This window comes from Sceloporus occidentalis, unplaced genomic scaffold (assembly GCF_023333645.1).
Source record: "Sceloporus occidentalis isolate IW3139 unplaced genomic scaffold, rSceOcc1.0.p SCAF_2, whole genome shotgun sequence".
NCBI classification, from domain to species: Eukaryota; Metazoa; Chordata; class Lepidosauria; order Squamata; family Phrynosomatidae; genus Sceloporus; species Sceloporus occidentalis.
Window position 1 is genome coordinate 181,767,435 of NW_028316982.1, and position 18,886 is coordinate 181,786,320.

Below are 18,886 nucleotides of genomic sequence, written 5' to 3' on the forward strand. Positions count from 1 at the left end.
ATGGAAAAACACTATCTTTCTTTCTTTGAATGTATTTACATTCCTCCCCAGGTTGAGACTTACCCCAGCCTTAAGCAGGAAATTTGTTGGACAGCCCACATTCACTGTGGTATAGATTTATTGGGTACAAGATGAAACCAACAACTGTCCTAGGTGGTATATGTCCATGTGATAGTTCCATCTTGTTAGGTGAACTTCACAATCATGTATGAACAAACAATGGAATTCAGGCTCACTTCAAAAGCTTTAAAAGTCAAAGTGTAGAATTCTCAAGTGCTTCAAATAAATATTTGAACAATCCACCTTCATCTTGGCAGTAAGAAATACAGCAATAAATTACCACAAGTTTCAAAAGGAAGTGGTAAGTGTTAACATTAAAACAATAATATTCTGATGTCCATCTAAAAGAAAGAACCTAAATAAGAAAAAAAAAACCCCAAAGGTCCAAAACACACTGCAGGAATAATCCAGTCTGAGACCGTGTTAACTGTTCTGGTTCAGTGTTAGGGAATTCTGGGAATTGTAATTTATTGTGGCATTAGAGTCCTCTGACAGAGAAGGCTAAATGTCTCACAAAACTACACTTCCTGTTTATGATATTCTTACTCAAATTAATTGTTTACATTATAAGCTTACATGTAAATAATGTAAAACATGCTTTCTTTTTATGAAAATACAGTATACTAAAAATTACAGTTCCCAGGATACCCTAGCACTGAGTCAGTCAGGGCAGTTAAAATGGTCTCAAAGTGAATTATTTCTGCAGTGTGTTCTGGACCAAAGTCCAAAATCTCTTAATATTACATTCTGCAGTCCAATACAGCTTCATCATGAAGCTCTACATATGGAAAGTAGCACTGAAAATCAGTAAGCATGGTCTGCTCACCAAATAAGAACATGTGACTATGTAAAAATACTCTTTGGAATTCTCATTTTCTACATGTTTCTGTGGGAAAGAAATTAAAAATGTTTTATCATTCTGAATGTATCTGGACAAAGTAGATGAAAAAGCAATGAAACTTCAAGATCAGTGGACTTTTTGGCCAGAAATTAGTATTTTCATGTTCATCAAAATGGAACACGTACATGAAAAGTGAAGATTTAAGAGTAGAATGAACTCAAGGATCCCACAATTGAAATGTAGCCAACTATAATGACCAATACTAATCAGATTTGACCATTACTGTGTCTCACAAAGGCTTTTTAATCCTGCTCCGGACAAAATGTACAGTTGAATAGGAAGAAAGGGGGCTGCTTTTCTTTCAGGATTTGCCTCCAGCTGTTAAGAGAAGAAAGCACAGTTTAAACACAAACACATTTGTCTTTCTTTTCCCGTCCAAATTGTATGTAGAAGCCCTTACTCCAGGCAGTTAAAAGTATGTTCTTGAACATCTGTGCATGGAGTTAGTAGCTAATGCAAATTCTGATCAACAATAAGAGAACCTGGGTGTTTTATTGCCTTTATTACATTGCACTAGGATGTTTGTGGGAATTTTTCACACCTTTTTAACATCACATTGGGCTATTTTTAAAAAAAATGAAAATAGGTTTAATGAATGTTTTAAGCACATAAATACCGGTAAATTGTAGTTGATGCTTTTGAAGTTAACTTTTGAAATTGTTGTTTAAAATGTGCCTGTCATCCTTTCTCCATCGCTGTCTCTCTTTTTTAAAGTGGCATTAATCTTCTCAGAAGAGAAGGTGATGCAGAAAGCTAATGTTTGTATAATCAGCTTTCCTTTGGTATTCTCTAGCTAAGGCCTTTTAAAAGAGGGAAAAACTGGCTTGCTCATTTCCTCCTCTCTTATGAAAACCTCAGTGTTCTCTGGTTCAAGACCCATTCAGTTTAGCATCTCTCATGCCAAGGAATCTGGCTACAAGATTGTTTCTCATGCATGTAACAAGGTAGAGTCTGAGAAAGAAGGTGGGAAAAGAGAAGTTGCAAACACATGAACAGTTAACCAGCAGCCAGATCCAACTATTTTCACTTGGCACAAGATCACCTTATAGTGGTCCTTGCTTTACAGCATCTTTTTTTCTATCTCAAGACAGTGACCCAAGCAGGGGATGGGGGAGCCATATGCAAATTAAAAGGAGGGGAAAAACAGACTCTGAAACTACTTTTATTACCTCATCGCCTAGTTTGTATGCATAGATTGGCTTTTACTGTTTACAGCTTGGGAGTAAAAGGGTTGCTTTTGCTGTTGCTTCAAGGGTAGAAAATCTGAACAGGACAAACTGAAATGAACTAGTGACACTTTCTCCATGTATGGTGCCACATTGCTGCAGGAAGGTATCACCTCCCAAATGACTATCTGTCAACTGGATCCTTGCGGCAAGGGCAGATTCAAAGGGAGGCCACTCTTTTGCCTTCCATATCCCTAAGAAGCTGCTGCTTTACATTTGGGCTAGTTATGTAAATTAAGTAAGTGTACTAGTTAAGTAGAGCTAGTGTGGTGCAGTAGTTTGAGCACTGGACTATGGAGACTAGAGTTCAAATTCCCACTTGGCCATGGAAACACCCTGGGTGACCTTGGGCAAGTCTCACTCTCTCACCCTCAGAAGATGGCAATGGCAAACACCCTCTGAAGAAATACGTCAAGAAAACCCAGTGATAGCTTTGCTTTAGGGTCACCATAAGTCAGAAAGAACCTCAAGGCATACAACAACAACAACAACATCAACAACAACAAAAAAGAAAGGATAGGATGCAATGCTCTGTTTCAGACCTAGCTGGTTCTGTGTGAGGATTTCACATCATTAGGAAAAGAGTTCTAGGCACTACTAGACTTCCATTCTCTTAGCAGCTGGGAGCAGGCAAAGGAGAAAGAGAGAGACAAATGAGGAAACAAACACCTGAGAATGAGCCTTCTGCCAGGCCATGCTCTTGTTTGGGCATTTTCAGTAGGCACTGCTGAATCCGAAAAGAAGGAAGACAGAGCACACAGGGTTCTGCTTCTTCTGATTTCTTCCTTCCCAACATCATGAGTGGCAAGTACTGAACAGTCACTCTTCCTAATTCCTTTTCATTCAAATCCCTGTCTTCTGCTGGAGATTCACTTCCACTCCATCTCCCAGGTTCTATATGACTCAAGCACAGAAACAGAAGGGGAACAATTAAGGAAGACATGGATTGACAGGCAGATAGTCAAGCAAAAAGGCCTGAAAATTGCTGCTGGTGCTGCCCCTTACCTTCCCCACTCAAAACCTTTGCTGCAGGCCCAATAAAGGTTAGCAACATGACAGTTCTGGCATGGGGAGTGCAGGTTCCCCATCCCAATTTTAGAGAGGAGCAGAGTTTTCTGACATGAAAGAGAAATTGTATTCAAACATTTCAGGTAGTGATATTCCACTCACATCCACAAATATGTACAAGTCCTTTCTCCAACTCCTTGTTGCCCTCTGCTTTTAACAAGATAAAGCACAAAACACTGATCCAGGACTGTTCCCCTTTCAAACATCTGGTAGTCACTGGAAATGTCTAAAGGGAATAATATTGGCATAATGCAGGGCCCAAATTATGGATGTTGGTTCAGCAGCAGTTCAGGGAATCTTGGAACACACTGCTCCAACTTATGAAGGGTGGCCTGCTCTTGATGCAGGGGGCATGGCCCCAGAAAGTATGATGACTTCTCTGATTTGTTACTTCAACTTGTAAAACTCAACAATTATACCTGATTTAGTCAAAATCAAGCAGAGATTTATTTGCCAGTCACAATATTTCCTAGTACTTAAAATTTCCAAAACTATCTGTGAGCAAACCCAAGTACTCACACAATCAAAATCATTTACATACTCCAGCTGCCACGGGAATGCCTGTAATGTATTTTGAACAACATTTGCCTCAATTTTTGGGAGGAGCAACCTACTTGGGGAACCACCTGGAGTCATAGCTCTTTGTTCAACCACTACAGTCAACTATTAAATAATTAGGAATGGTACCACAAACTGTTCACCTTGTGTCTATTAAAACATGGCATTTAAATATGTCCCATAAAGCTCTCTGCCAGCTATTATTCAGTAAGGCACCATCACTATGGTGTTTCTATTGCTTTTTTGTAACATTTCTTGTCACACAAACTTTCCATGATGTGTTACCCCTAGCTAATTTTTTTCAGATTAATTTTTTATTTGGTTACATACTAACATTTAAGTAACACAGCAGTTTGTTAGCTTTTTTTTGTCCACTAATAAAGTCTCCCAATCAAACCTCTTTAGATTACTAGCAAACATTTTCATTTGTTTTGTTAACAAAACTCCTACATCATAACAAGGTATTGAAAAATACAGGAAGAGTGAAACTTATTTAACGCCATTGCCAAGTGCTGCATACTGATCTGTTTCTTCAGCAAATGAAGAAAAAAAACAGTGGAAATAAATAATATAGGACCTAACTTACAAAACCAATGGAAAACCAACGATCAGGACATAAATTATTTGGTAAACCAATGAAATAATCATAAATTACAACTTCAAAAGATATAGTAAATCAATTATACCTATATAAAATATGCATAGTCCAAACTTAATACCATTAAGATGTATGTCCATAAAGCAGAAATCTATAGCTGAAGTCTTGTTCAGGCTCAGTATGAAAGAAAGAATTGGAAAAATACAACACTATAGTAATAATAATAATAATAATAATAATAATAATAATAATAGATTTATTTCTAGCCCGCCCAATCACGAAGAATCTGGGCGGGTTACAACAATAAAATACAACAAATTACAATAGAGTTAAAAAATCAAACCCTAGACCTACCCCCCCATTCCCAGTACTATAACAGAATTAAACAGTAATAATATTAAAACATTAAAAACATTAAAAACATTAAAAACATTGATCAACCAAAAATTAGGCAGAAACATTGGCGGGGGGAAATAGACAGATGAGGGGACAAATATCTCTATATCTGGGGAGGGTAACTAAGTTGGAAAGGCCTGCCGGAAGAGATCCGTCTTGAGTGCTTTCTTAAAAGCTACCAGAGTGGAAATGTGACGGATCTCCTCCGACAGGTCGTTCCATAGTTTAGGAGCAGTAGTAGAAAAGGCCACTGGTCAAAATGCATCTGTGTTATTGAAAACCTGTCAGGGACATCTAGCAAAGAGTATCTGAGCATAATATAAAGATTCAGCACATACACATGTGAAGAGACTAGATTCGGGGAATCTGTTCCCAAGTCATTGAAATGCAGGTAAGGAACTTGTGGCCCTATAGATGTTGTTGCATTACAACTGTCAGAATCCCAATCCCTGGTCGTACTGGCCAAGGTTGATGTGAGTTTAAGGCTGCATCTATACTGCATAAATAATCCAATTTGGCACCACTTGGCCATGGCTTAATTCTATGAAAGTCTGTTGTGGCACCAGAGCAATCTGACAGAGAAGGCAAAAAGTCTCACAAAGCTACACATCCCAAAATTCCATAGCATTGGGCCATGGCATTTAAAACAGTGTCAAACTGTATTATTTTTGCAGTGCAGATGCAGACTGAGTCTAAGAACATCTGGAGAGGTTCACTTTCTCCCACTCCTGCTATAAAGGTTAATGCTAGTAACTTGAATTGGGCCAAGAAGCAGACTGGCAACCAGTGTAGATTAGAAAAGCATGCTGTAATTATTATTGTTTTATTTATTTACATTCCACCTTTTCCCCAATCCTGAGACTTACAAAGTTACATCATTCACACAAATGATGTAAATTTATCACATGGGCCAGATCAAATCTTGCTGGCTAATTTTGTATCATTTGAAGACCATACTTCAAGGCACTCTCACAAACAATGAATGACAACAATCCAAATGGTAGGTGGCTGAGACCTGGGGTAAATTCAGCATAACTGTCTCTGTCCAAACAGATTTGTAGACAGCCTATCTGCCTGTGGACAAAGGATGTCCCAAGGGCCACAGGTGGCCCCAAGGCCAATTTTGCAACCCACAAAGCCACCCGAACCCTCTCCACCCACCCAAAATAGCCAAGAAAAGCAATGTTCCCCACTCATAGAGGAGCAGTTTGGGCATGACCTAAGAGGATAAAATGTGCTCTGTGACACCAAGAATACTTGGGTTCTCATGGCCATGCCACTCAAAGATCACCTCCAAATTGCAGATTGGATGCTTTAGGAAAATGGAACCAACATAAAACAACATGAACGCCATTCCACTGGGCAGACAAACCACCCACCTACAACACATCAGATTATTTTAGGAGTTTATCACACTGGGGAAAAAGACAGGAGCATAGCGGGATGCTCCCGTCAATATAGCATGATTTGGCAAAGATTATCACACAAAATCATATGACATCGTAAATACCCCAAGATTATCCCATGAATAAAGAGGAATTTTTGGCCTCATATAGACTGCCAAAATAAAGCTGCTTCGGGTCACTTTGGAGGTATGCTGTTTAAATGATGCATGCATCCTAAGAGTCTGGAGGCTGCGCCAAAGCTGTGCTCCAGTCCTTATTCCAGTCCTGTGAATAAAAAGCAGCATTATCCATGGGCTAATCATGGGATATTTGCAACATTGTGTGATAATCTTTGCCAAATCACACGATATTGATGGGAGAATCACGCTATGTTCCCATCTTTTTCCCCAGTGGGATAAACTCCTTGAGTTTTACTGACCCTCATTCAGTCCATTACTACAGCAAGTTACATTTTGAAACAGTTGAAACGCTTTGAAACAGTTCCCAGAAATGGCGTCCCCTGGAACTCAATGAGAACGCGATGGGAACACTCGGCGGCGTTCCTGTGTGCAGTAAACTAGCGTTCTGGGCCCCATTGGGTTCCCATCACGCTCTGTGCGCGCCCCCGCGTGGGCACGTTAGAACGCACGGGGGAACGCTTTAACCCCAGTGCGATAATCTTCTTGGTCAAGCACTTGGTCAACACATCAAAGCCCACATAACTACAACTGATTGAAATGAGCAGAACCAGGTGTGTCCTTGGATACATCCACTAATAGAGTCTGAAATTACTTTTGACAAGTGGCTTTATCATCAAACTATTATTTATTTATTTATTTTTATCCCGCTTTTCTCCCAAAGTGGGACCCAAGGTAGCTAACAACACATATAAAACATATCTAAAACATAATATATAAAAAGTATCTTGGAAACTTTTCATAGAACACAGCAGAGGGCTCCCAGAGCCATTTAGGAATAGAAGGTGTCTCGATTCTAGATAAAAAGTCCCATGGGGAGATGCTGAGAATTCAGGGAAATAAATTACCATCATCCCTGCAACAGAATAGGCTTGATAATAAACTTTAACTCATGTTTGACTGAACTCAGAATATGTCTTTCAATACTTGTATTCTAGCTATTTCCCATCTTACTTCATTGTCCTCAGCTCACATACATATCAGGGAGCTGTCCTGACTCTACTTAGAGGGAAAGGGAATAATAAAATTATAGATCTGAAAGATACCACAAGGACTATCCAATCCAGGGTGACTGAAGGTTGAAGTAGATGGCCTGGGAAGAGAGATCTCCAGCCCACTCCTGAAGCGGTCTGCCACCATGGTCCCAAACAGGCTGCTGGCAGGGGCAAATTGAATCTGCTCCTTTTGCCACCAGCTTCAAGCCGCCTTAGACAGCCTTCGAAGGCATGTGTCATCTAAAAGCCATGCTCAAAAAGCAGCTGGAAACTGCTCTATTTGGCCCGCCAGTTTTGGGCCCAAATAACCACAAAGAAGGACAAGGCACTGTAAGATGTTGAACATTTAAGAAAAAAGTAGGGCATTACAAATCAGACACTAAAAACACTAATATAAATATAAATTAATTCCATGTGGTTTGTATACAGTGATATTATTGAGTACAGCCAAGGCAGGGGATAGCCAGGTTAAGAGGATGGGAGGGCTATTGCTGCTGTCCCATCCATCAGCATTGTTGTTCCCAATGGTATCAACAGCCCTGCATTTATATATGTTTTTTCCCTATGCATATGAGTGTGGTGTGTGTGTGTGTGTATGCATGCACCTTCAAGTCACCTGTCAGTTTGAGACCTCCCGGAGGCACACTACTGCTGGCTCCAGTGTCCCCCAAGTAGGATGAGCAGAAGAAAAGAGTGAAGGAGGAGTCTTTCCCTAGGCCAAGCTATCTGGCCCATGCCTTCTCTGGCCCTATCCAGGCAGTCTGACCTGTTTCCACTGCACAGCAGTAGTGGTGGCAGCAGCAGCAATTGGCAGAGGCAGTTCTGCTTGGCTTATCCTTGCTTGTCCTCCAGCCATCCTGCCCATGAGAGGTGCAAAGAGGCTCCCATCCATTGCCTCAGCTTGCCCCAGCAGCCTGGCCCAATCAGTCACCCTTCTTTCTCTCTTGCCATTTCCTTGCCCAGCCTACCTCAGAGCTCCCGCTTACCTATAGTGCCCAGCTGGGCCTTTGCTGCCATTACTGCCCCACCGGCACCCTGTTGCATCCCATCCTTCCATAATAATAATAATAATAATAATTTGTTTTATTTATATACCGCTATTCCAAAGATCATAGCGGTGAACAGCAGGTAAGCTAATTAGCAAGTAAGCTAATTTGCCCCCAACAGTCTGGGTACTCATTTTAGCGACCTCGGAAGGATGCAAGCCTGAGTCAAGCTTGGGCTCCATCCTGTTTCGTCCTCTCCCTTGGGTTCAGCTGCATTGGGAGAGGCACCTCTGGGTGACTAAGAGCCCCAGCAGATAGAAATGATGAAGGAAGGGACTTGCTTGGTGGGGCCTCTTCCTCTCTCTCTAAAATGGAGGCCATTTGGCAATTCTTCCAAGACCCCTGGACAGAAGGAAGGACACGTCCGGGAAAAAGAGGACATTTGGTCACCCTCTTTCAACCCCTTGCCATGCAGGAATACACAATCAAAGCACTCCCAACAGTGGACCATCCAGTCTGTTTAAAAACCTTCAAAAACCATCATACTCTGAAGCAGTATATTTCACCACTACCATCAGGAGATACTTCCTAATGTTTAGGTGGAATCTCTTTTCCTGAAGTGTGGGAATGATTGTGTCAATTGCATGGCTCACCACTATATTCCACAGAGTGACTAGGGGTTCAAGAGTCCCACCACACCCTCTTGTTAGCCAGAACCCCCACTCAAGTCATCTGGAATCCATTAATCACGGGGGACAGACTATTTTAATAAGTCTTTCACCAAAGGCTTCCATAAACTTGAACTTCAGTGAGGAACATTTTATGGTGAGTTTGTACTGAAGTAGCCAGTTCCTCTTCTTGCAAAGATAAGCTGCATTCAGAGCAACAGCAAACCTGGTAGACTGCTGCAGGCTGTTTCCTTGCTCTCTTCTCATGCTCACTGTTGGAAGCAGGACACCATGGTAGACAGGCAGGCAAGTGGGCCATGGTAGCATTCTTCCCAAAGCTGCTTATCTGATCAAGAACTGCCAAAGTCATTGTAATAGTCTTGAAGTTAGCAGCTGCCAATACTAGCTGTAGCAGTATCGTCTTCCTCCACAACTCCTTCCTTCTCCAAGAAACAGAGAATCCAGATGTGACTGAAACGTCTATAAGAAATCTGAACTCATCATCAGTATGCAGCATCTACCAAAACATTATTTTAAATGCTGCTGTGTACCTTTGTTCTTGATATCTTCCCATATGATTTCAAGCATGCATTCATTGTAAATATTTTTTTAAAAATTAAGCTTCAACATCAGAATCAGAAGGCATTCCACATTATCTCCCTATCCTGTCTCATCACCTTGATGGCAATCTTTATGGCTCTTTCTTCTACAGTTTAATCAATATTCTTCAATATTGCTTTAAGTCTCCTGATTTAATTTAGCCAGTCGATAAACATTTGAAGTCTTAATGTTTTGCAGCATAAGGGCATCTTAATAGAACAAATGGCCCACCATATTCCATAACAATTAATCAGTTTCAAACACAATATAGAAGCAATTAAGGAGATATCCCATGCTGACAATAAAAAAGAATCATTCTGAGTTCTCAGGCTATACTCCTATGCATGCTTTTCTTGAAGTATACTGGATATAATGGATTTTCTTTCAAATAAGTGTGCGTAAGATTGCACTATTAATTGTTTGCCTACCAATATTTCAATCTTAGAGTGTTTATGAACAGGTAGCAATTGACTGCCAAATCTATTCTGCTCTAGTGCTATATAATCCAATCATCTTAAACTTCAGTGTTGGAGTTTTAAGCAGCCTATTCTCCTCAACAGCTGCAAGGCCACAAAGACTGCTCAGAGACTGCTGACAACAATCTTTGATGAATGAACAGAAAGAATTTTAGCATGACAAACATTTTTTTCAAAAAGTCATCAAGAAAGTCTGAAAGAAACACCCAAAATGAGAAGTACGCACCCACAGAGAAAAAGACAACCAGTGAAGGATATTTTGTATGCGAAAGCAGGACTCCCTGCATGCAGCCACTGTTCATATTGACCTGTGTGTGGTGTATTCAAGTTGACTGTTGACTTATGGTAACCCCACGAATTTCATAGGGTTTTCTTAGGCAAGGAATACCCAGAGGTGATTTTGCCAGTTCCTTCCTCTGACATATAGATAGCTGGATGAGTGTGTGTGTACATGCAAACATATCACAGTGCTCACCCAAGTTATCCTGAACTGGTTGGATATGTCTTTTTACACATAAGGCAGTGAGCACACACAACCTCCTCAATTCACTAACACTCATCTTGCATAACTAAAAGTGGATCAAGGACAATAGGTATAATGCCATTCATTTACTAAAGACTACTAAATTACAATCATTGCAATTGACTTTACTTGGACAAAGATATCACCCATTGTTTGCCAAAGTTAAACTCTATAGATTTTCTTTTTCTAAAGTTTTCTAAACACACAATCCAGGAGCTTAAAGTTCCTAAAACACTAAAAGCAGCTTGTGGGTGTCTGTTAAATTTGACATTGTACATCCACAAGAAGTAATCTACTTTCCCCTTTTGCTTTAGCCACCATGTCCATATATCTAACAAATTCAAACCAAAGCCAGGTGCACACCACAAACATCAAGATGTGCATATAAACACAGGAATATGTCCTGAAAAGTAACACTCTTGTGGTGATAAGGCTAATATGAAATGCCTGGTATATTCTACTGCTGTCTTTGAGCTTTAAACCTTCCTTTTAGCCAGAAGCTAATGGAATTCATTTCAACCAAGTAAACTAAAAAGGCTCATTGTAACAGAACTATACAATATCAAGTCTGAAAAGCATCTGTATGCTGAGTGCAAAGTATTTTGAGATGTAACATCTTGTATATATTCAAACTTAAGGTCAAAAACACTAGGAGGAGGAAGCTAGTGTTCTCATGAGAAAGTAAAAATGACTATTATGACCAAGCAAATAACCAATCAACTTTGTTAAGTTACTCATTACATTTGATTCTTGATGTTACGCTTTCAGGGATCCCCACTCCAGAAATGCACTTATAAACGGACTGCTATTGCTTTCACAGTTCTAGCCTTCTTCTGTACACATTTAAGCAGATTTACTATTTAAAAGGGAACAGATAGGTGACATTTATGAAAATGTCTTACAGTGCTGCCTGATAAGATACCGATGGATGGCGCTATATAAACAAATGGCAATAAGAAGATGACCAATGGCTCTTTGATAACAACAAGAGACTGAATTAAAGTAGCATAATTCTGAGTTAAGGGAAAGTAGAGAACAATGTCCTTTGCTGTCACTAGTAGTATCACACTGTTGCCTAATCCATCATTTCTGACCTTTTCTGACCAGTAGTGCCCAAAAAGCAGAGCCTCATTCCAGTAGTGACTTTACTGACAAAATACAAGTGAATCACCCATTCTTTGAGGGCCACCAAATCCATCTCTCTGTCACTAAGTCTGGCTGACTATGCAAGCCTTAAGCAGGCAGGCGTGTCGCCTTGTACCTATCCAGGCTGTCTAATTCTCACAATCCCATCCGACAAATCCATGGGATTTTTTTTTTAAAACAAAAAGACAGTCTACACAGCTGGAATACATTAGTAGAAAATAAATCTTTGCCATGCTTTCCCAACTCTAAAGGCTGAGCTCCAATGCATTCAAATAGCTGGGGAGCCTGAAGGACAGTGGCATGTCCTTTTCAAATCTGAGAGGGGAAAAGGCACAAAGAGCTGCCATGGGGCTCCCAAGGACACCCAGAAGGTCCATGACTTTCAGAGCTGCTCCATTGAAAGGTGTTTTCATGAAGCAAGCTTTAAGTCAAACACATCTCAACCCAAATAGGCCAGATGCCAAGCACCAAGCCTTCATTGGTATCCAGGGGACCAAACTGCCAGGTTTCAATGAGGGGAAGCCCCTCTAAACCTCCCTTTTCTCAAAGCTTTGTTCCATCCTAGCCGGAGAGCAAATAAATATTGATGGTAAAATAAAAGAGACACACAGAAAGGCAGCAAAGGCACCAGAGTAGAGAATCAGACACATGGCAGCGGAGCTGAGTTCAAATTCAGGTCCCCACAGAGCTCCAGCTTCTACTAGACATGTCTTCTCCTAAACTTCTTTGCATGTCTGGCTGTGTGTGCTGCATCCACACTGGAGACATAACCCGGTTTGGCACTACTTTAAGTCTTTTCTGGCTCAAGGCTCTGGACCCCACAACAAACTTCAACTCCCAGAATTCCATAGCCTTGAGCCAGGGCAGTTAAAGCAGTGCCAAACCGGGTTATCTCTCCAATGTGGATGCAGTCTGGACAATGCCAGTGCCAGGAGCACCTCTGAACATATCCAGAGTGCCCTCCACAAGAGGGGGAAAGGGTCTTTCTTTCTTTCTTTCTTTCTTTCTTTCTTTCCTTCTTTCCTTTCTGCCCAAGAGGATGAGAGGCAGCAGTAGCATCTCTAGGGACCTCTCTTCTGGTTTTGTTTTCAGGGAGGACCTCTTTGGCCCCGGAGGGAAAGGCTGGGAAGGGGAAGAGGAGGAGGAGGAGAAGGGGGTCGCTGAATGCAAGGAAGCCCTTACCCATGGCCTGGCCTGCTCTGGTGGCGGGGCTTCCAAGGCTGCCTTGCTCCTGGCTCCTCTGGCCGGGAGGGTCCTCTCCGCAGGAGCAGCAGCAGCAGAAGAAGAAGAAGCAGCAGCAGAAGAAGCAGCAGCAGCCGCCTCAGCGCCAAGTCCGGCTCCAGTGGAGGGGCGGGGTCTGTGGGGAGAAGGAGGCAAAGGCCCAGGAGGAGGAGGAAGGAGGGGAGGTAGAAGGAGGAGAAGAGGAAGAAGAAGAAGAAGAAAGGGAAGAGGAGGAGGAGAAGAGAAAGAAGAAAGGAAGGAAGAAGGAAAGGAGGAAGAAGAAAGAAAGGACGAAAGAGTGGAGAAGGAAGTAGAGGAAAGGGAGGAAGAAAAGGAGGAAGAGGAAGGAGGAGAAGAAGAGGAGCAGCAGGAGGAAGTAGAGGGGAGATGGAGGAGAAAGAAGAAGAGGAAGAAGAGGGGGAGAGGGAGAGGGGCTTCCCAAGGCCTTTGGGGGTCCAGGACAGTCTCCCCATTTTAATCCGGGTTGAGGAGGTGACACAGATGGTTCTTGCTGGGTGCCTTCAAGGCCTTTCCGACTTTGGTGACCCTATCCCAGGGCAAGGTTTGCTCACAGGCGGGTTTGCCTTTGCCTTCCTCTGAGGCTGAGAGTGTGTGACTTGCCCAAGGTGGGTTTCTGTGCCTGAGCAGGAAGTGAGAAACTCAAGGAGACCAGAGGTCTTCCTTTTCCAGGATGCATCCAGGAGGAATGTTGGAATGTCCTCCATTCTGAATATGTCTAAGAAGCAGGAATTTACACTTATATGATGAGCCCCGACTCATGGCAACTCTGTGGATGAGACATCTCCAAGACTCCCTATTCTCCACAGCTCTGTTCAGGTCCTTCTTAGGTCAACCTCCCTGGTTGAGTCTATCCATCTGGCATACAGTTTTCTCTCTTTGTACTGCCTCCTACCTTCCCTGGGCCGTTATCACACGACGGAAACTTCCAGTCTATTCCAAAGTCATCCTGCAGTCAATCATGGCTATTCACGTGAATGCGCAAGAGATTATCACACGCAGTCGCTGTCATTACGGAGTTGTTCCGAGGCTGATCCAAAATCCACTCTGGAATAGCTAAATTCGGTGAATTGCTGAATTCACAAATCCTTCTCCCAGGCTGATTCACATTCAGTTCAAAGTTGTGTTGGTGTGGAATGCATGTTTGCTTCGGTCCTGGTATTCCCCCCCCCCACACTTAGAAAGGTACTACAATTCCCATGAAGCTTCGCTGCAATCTTGCTTCTATTTTGCTTTCGGTGGTCGTTCCACTTCTAGTGCTGGCGAGAGGGAAAAGCAGATGTTTCCAATGTTAGGGGCAGAGAGCTAGTGGAAAATGCATATGTGTGTGTTTTAATGTGAACAGAGCAGTGTATGGTTTGTGCCACACACCCCCTCCAAGATCTGCAAATGGGGGTTTCCTTTCGGTAGTCATATTCTGATCTCCCTGGGCACATTTCCCACCAATGTGATGGAGATGGAGGTGTCTTATTTTGCCAACACATATCATGTTTGCACTATATATAAATAAATATATATATATGTAGGAGCGATGTATGCATGTGCACACGCATGCACACACACACACATATATATACATATTTGTACATATATATCATATACATACAGATATAAATATGTATATATACACGTGCATATATATATATATATATATATATATGTACGCGTATATATACATATGCACGCCCATGGGTGAAATAATGTGTGTGTGTGTGTGTATATATATATATATATATATGTATATATATATGTGTGTGTGTGTGTGCGCATGTAGATATATACATTGTTGTATATATGTATATGTATATAATGTGTATATATGTATACATGTATGCGCCTTGAGGAGCTGAAGCACACACATTCTATTTACAACTACATGTGCTTGGAGCATATAGTGGCATACCTGCTGACACTTTTCCTGGTGGCACATCTGTGCATATAGATGGATGCACATATATATATATATATATATATACACACACACACACACACATATACACACACACAAATATATGCACAGGTACGTCCATCTATATGTGCAGCTATACATGTATAAAGTCCACTTATAATGTGTGTAGACCAAGTGCCTGCGCCCACAGATGTATGCCCACAACTATATTTCACATGGAGCCTGCAGTCACGCGAAACAGGACACAGGAAACAGGGTAAGCAGCTCCCTTCTTCACCTCAGAAGCATTAAAGTTCACAATGCATTCAGAGCCCCACTGGGCATGCGCAAGGATCCCAATTTGAATTTGAGAATCCACATAGCATGTGCTGTTGTGATAATTTATTTTGCACTCACTCTGCTTTGCCTTGGGAATGACCACAATTTCAGTCTTCATGTGTGATAATTAATCACGTAACGTGGCTTATTTCTGAATTGGCCCTGCTTGGCATTTCCTTTGGGATGGCGGCACATATCCCATGTATGATAATGTCCCTGGAGTTATCGTCTTTTCTAATGAGGCATATCTCATGATGTGTCCAAAGTACGAAAGCCTCAGTTTAATCATCATGGCTTCCATAGAGATTCCAGTTGAATTTCTGCCTATTGAAACGCACTGGGGACATCCTGGGAGGAAATTGCACCCTAGAAAAAGAAAATCAACTCATTTGAGATGTAGTGCTCTGAGAGTTATATCCATCCATCAAAATAGTCACCAATGGACTCATTTGCATGGATTTGTCTACCCTTTCAAAGCTGTTTAGTTCTGTGGTCATTTTTGCATCCTGAGGAACAATGGCCATAGTTTTATGTTTTCTGTGAAGAAGTATTTCCTTCTTTGTGTCTTAAATATACTAGAATTTGACTTCCTTGGATGACCTGGCATTCTGTTATTACAAAAAATGGAGAAAATCTTCTCCATATCAACTTTCTGCACCATGTATTATTTTATAGCTCTATAGTGTCCACCTTTTTCCTACACTCAACAGCACAGGGGAGTTGCTGCAGAATCGCTCCAGAAGCTTAATCATTTTGGAAACATATTCAGAGGTAGCTGTGTAGGCCATGCAACAAAATCCAAAATCCACAAAAGAGTGATACTTTTTTTAGCCAACCAAATTGCAGAAAATAAATCATGCAAGCTTTCAAAACTTCACTTGCTTCTTAATCAGGCAAAGAAAAGTGACATTTTGCCGACATTTTGTTGTTCTTGTTGTCTTTTAAGATGGTCTAGAAACCCTAGGGCTATCAAAGCAGACAAAAGCCACTCTCCTTGAGAGGAGTTGGGACAAAGGGAACATTGAATTTCTCAAGAAGTCCTCCTACTGTTGCACTGGAAGAACCTTTAGGTGCTATATAGGTAACATTTAAAGACAAACAAATGGGTACTAGATCAGATCAAGCCTGAACTCTCCCTGGGAGCCAAAATAACTAAACTGAGACTGTCATACTTTTGCCACATCATGGGAAGGCAATGAGCCTTATTACACTAGACAAATCCCACTCAAAAATGGGATTTTAGAAGTAGAAAAAATCCGCAAATGCTGGATGATTTCCAGACGGGTTTCTCTCAAACAGAAATAACGCAATAATAAAGCAAATGGAATGTGGACAAAAATGACAACAGGATTTCAGGAAGTTTCTGAATCCTGTTTCTGGGCGGGATTCATCTAATGTGATAGGTCCAATAACACTAAGAAAGGTGGAGGGCAGTAGAAAGAGGAAGACCACACATCAGACGGTTAGATTCAATCAGGGAGGTCATAGGGCTGAGTCTACAGGACCTAAGCAGAACAGATGAAAATAGGGAAACTTGGAGATGTCTCATTCACAGGGTTGCCATGCATCGAAATCAACCTGAGATTAGTCAACAACAACAGCAACAGTCCAGATGGAAAAAAAGTTTTACCTTTGTGTAAAAATCTCAAACAATTAAGTCCCAGTCCATTGATCCAGCATGTTAAAGTTTCTGTTGTGGCAAAATTTGGTATCTTTAGTTCCAAGAAACATATTCAGGGATAACTGTTGGCCGTGCAGCAAAATGAAACAAAAGCCAAACTATGCAAAAGAGCAATATATAGTTGCTATTTTGTAATAATTTAGGTTCTCTCATTCAGCACCTTTTCCCAACCCTCTTATGTCCTTTCTGAGCGGCACAGGTAAAGCAAGACAAAAAAGAGCAGGAAGGAGAAATGAATAATTGGGTATGATGGCTAGCTGCAAAGATGGTGAAAAATTAATGGTCCTATCCATATTTAGTCAAGTTGAAATAAACTATATGTGATTAATTGAGATCTCAAGAAAGCGATCTCAAGAAAGGATTATAAATATAGATTATAGACATATACCATGGAAGCTAGGCCTGAACTCTGTTGCTCATTGACTTGAGAGTAAACCTCAATTAGTTCATTAGAAGTGTCACTAGAGAGTATTGTGTATCTACTGATATTCAAAACCCTGAACACATGTCCAAGAGCAGTCTTGAGCTGGAATAAAGCAAAGTTTGAGTCACTGTTTTAAATACAGTAGTCCAACAAATCACAGGGATTCCTGACTGACAGCTGTTCATTGGCTGAACCATTGGTTATGACACAAGCAAGTAGTTCTTAAAAATCACAAAATCATGGAGTTGGAAAGGGCCTCTATGCAGGATCTCCAACTAAAGCAACGCCAGCAGGTAGCTGTCCAGCCTTTTTTTGAAGGCATCCAGAGAAGATCTTCACACATACCACCTCTCTAGAAAATTGGTTCAATTGCTGAAGCACTCTTACTGTCAAGCAATTTCTTCTAATGTGCTATCAAAATCTACTCTCTTATAATTTCAGACCATTGAACTCTGTCCTACCTACTGGGGCAGCAGAGAAAAGGCCTGCCCCCTCGTCTCTGTGACAGTTCTTGAGATATTTAAAGAGTGTGATTGTGATTGTGTCTTCTCTTCACCAAGCTGAACAGGCCCAGCTCTTTGAAGCTCTCCTCATATGTTTTGTTTTCCATACCTCTTATCATCCTTGTTGCTCTTCTCTGAACTTGCTCCAAGGGAAAGTATAGGCAACCGGCAGTTTTCACTGCAAAATGCCTTCGAGTCCTCCAAACCCACAAGCAGGTTTGTTGATTATCAAGGCTTTCAGTAATTCTAACTGTATCTATTTCTTTCATAAACAGGAGAAGAAACATGCACCATAAAATGTGTTCTAAGACGCTGACAGCTTTATTCTCAAACATGCCCAATGAAAGGGATCTTTGCCACTAAGAACCCTCCTATTGTTGCGGTCACAAAACTATTAAAGAAGAACTGTTTAAACTGCTCTGCATCTCAACATTAAAAAGATGTAATAAAAATAAAATAGAGGCAGTTAAGTTCCCAAGATTGAGTCATATAGTCAAATATGTATTCTGTCCTTATAAGTCCTTTGACAATAAACAGCCAAAAGAGAAAAAGACTGTTCCTCTCCAAGCCAGAACTGAGGACAAATGAGCCTACTTCCCCTCTGCTAAAAAGTTCCAGGCTGTTTGTTCACCTGTGGGCGGGGCTTGTGTACCCTGCGACATCCTGGACTCATGTGGTTGCCCAACCCCAATGTAGGTTACAAACTTGCCGACACACGTTTTGCTGCTCTTAAACTTTAGTGAACTGGTACAACTTAACAAAATAACACCCAAAATCCCAACACCAACACAGTCTCTCAATAACTTTCCATTTCTTCATGGAGATTCTTCACCCAGCTCGGGTCTTGGCGCAAAGCACTTCTCCAGCACCTCCAACTCCAACTTATCTCATTCTGTGGGTGGTGGAACTTGTTTCCAAAGTTCTCCCTTCAGGTCCCACCATTCCCCTTCCAGGGTTCCCCTTTCCTTCTTCCTTCACTCCCCTTCCTCCAGATATCAGAACTCTCCCTTTTCCTGGAGATTCCTCAAC

The 18,886-nt window shown here is 41.4% G+C and overlaps 1 protein-coding gene across 5 annotated transcripts in view; it reads right to left on the minus strand.

The window, feature by feature from the left end:
- GPM6B (glycoprotein M6B) overlaps nt 1-13,058 on the minus strand; it is a 148,600-nt gene extending 135,542 nt beyond the window's left edge. For 2 of the 5 annotated variants that reach the window (XM_089511635.1, XM_089511634.1), the window contains exons 1-2: nt 12,966-12,984; nt 2,857-3,081 (exon numbers count right to left, since the gene is read on the minus strand). In XM_089511635.1, coding sequence (XP_089367761.1) covers nt 2,857-3,081; nt 12,966-12,969 — 229 coding nt within the window. In that variant the 5' untranslated portion in view covers nt 12,970-12,984. Of the gene's footprint in view, nt 1-2,856; nt 3,082-12,965 lie in introns of those variants that run through there. The other 3 variants (XM_089511637.1, XM_089511633.1, XM_089511639.1) reach the window with 3 other exon arrangements.
- Nucleotides 13,059-18,886: the final 5,828 nt, after the last annotated feature.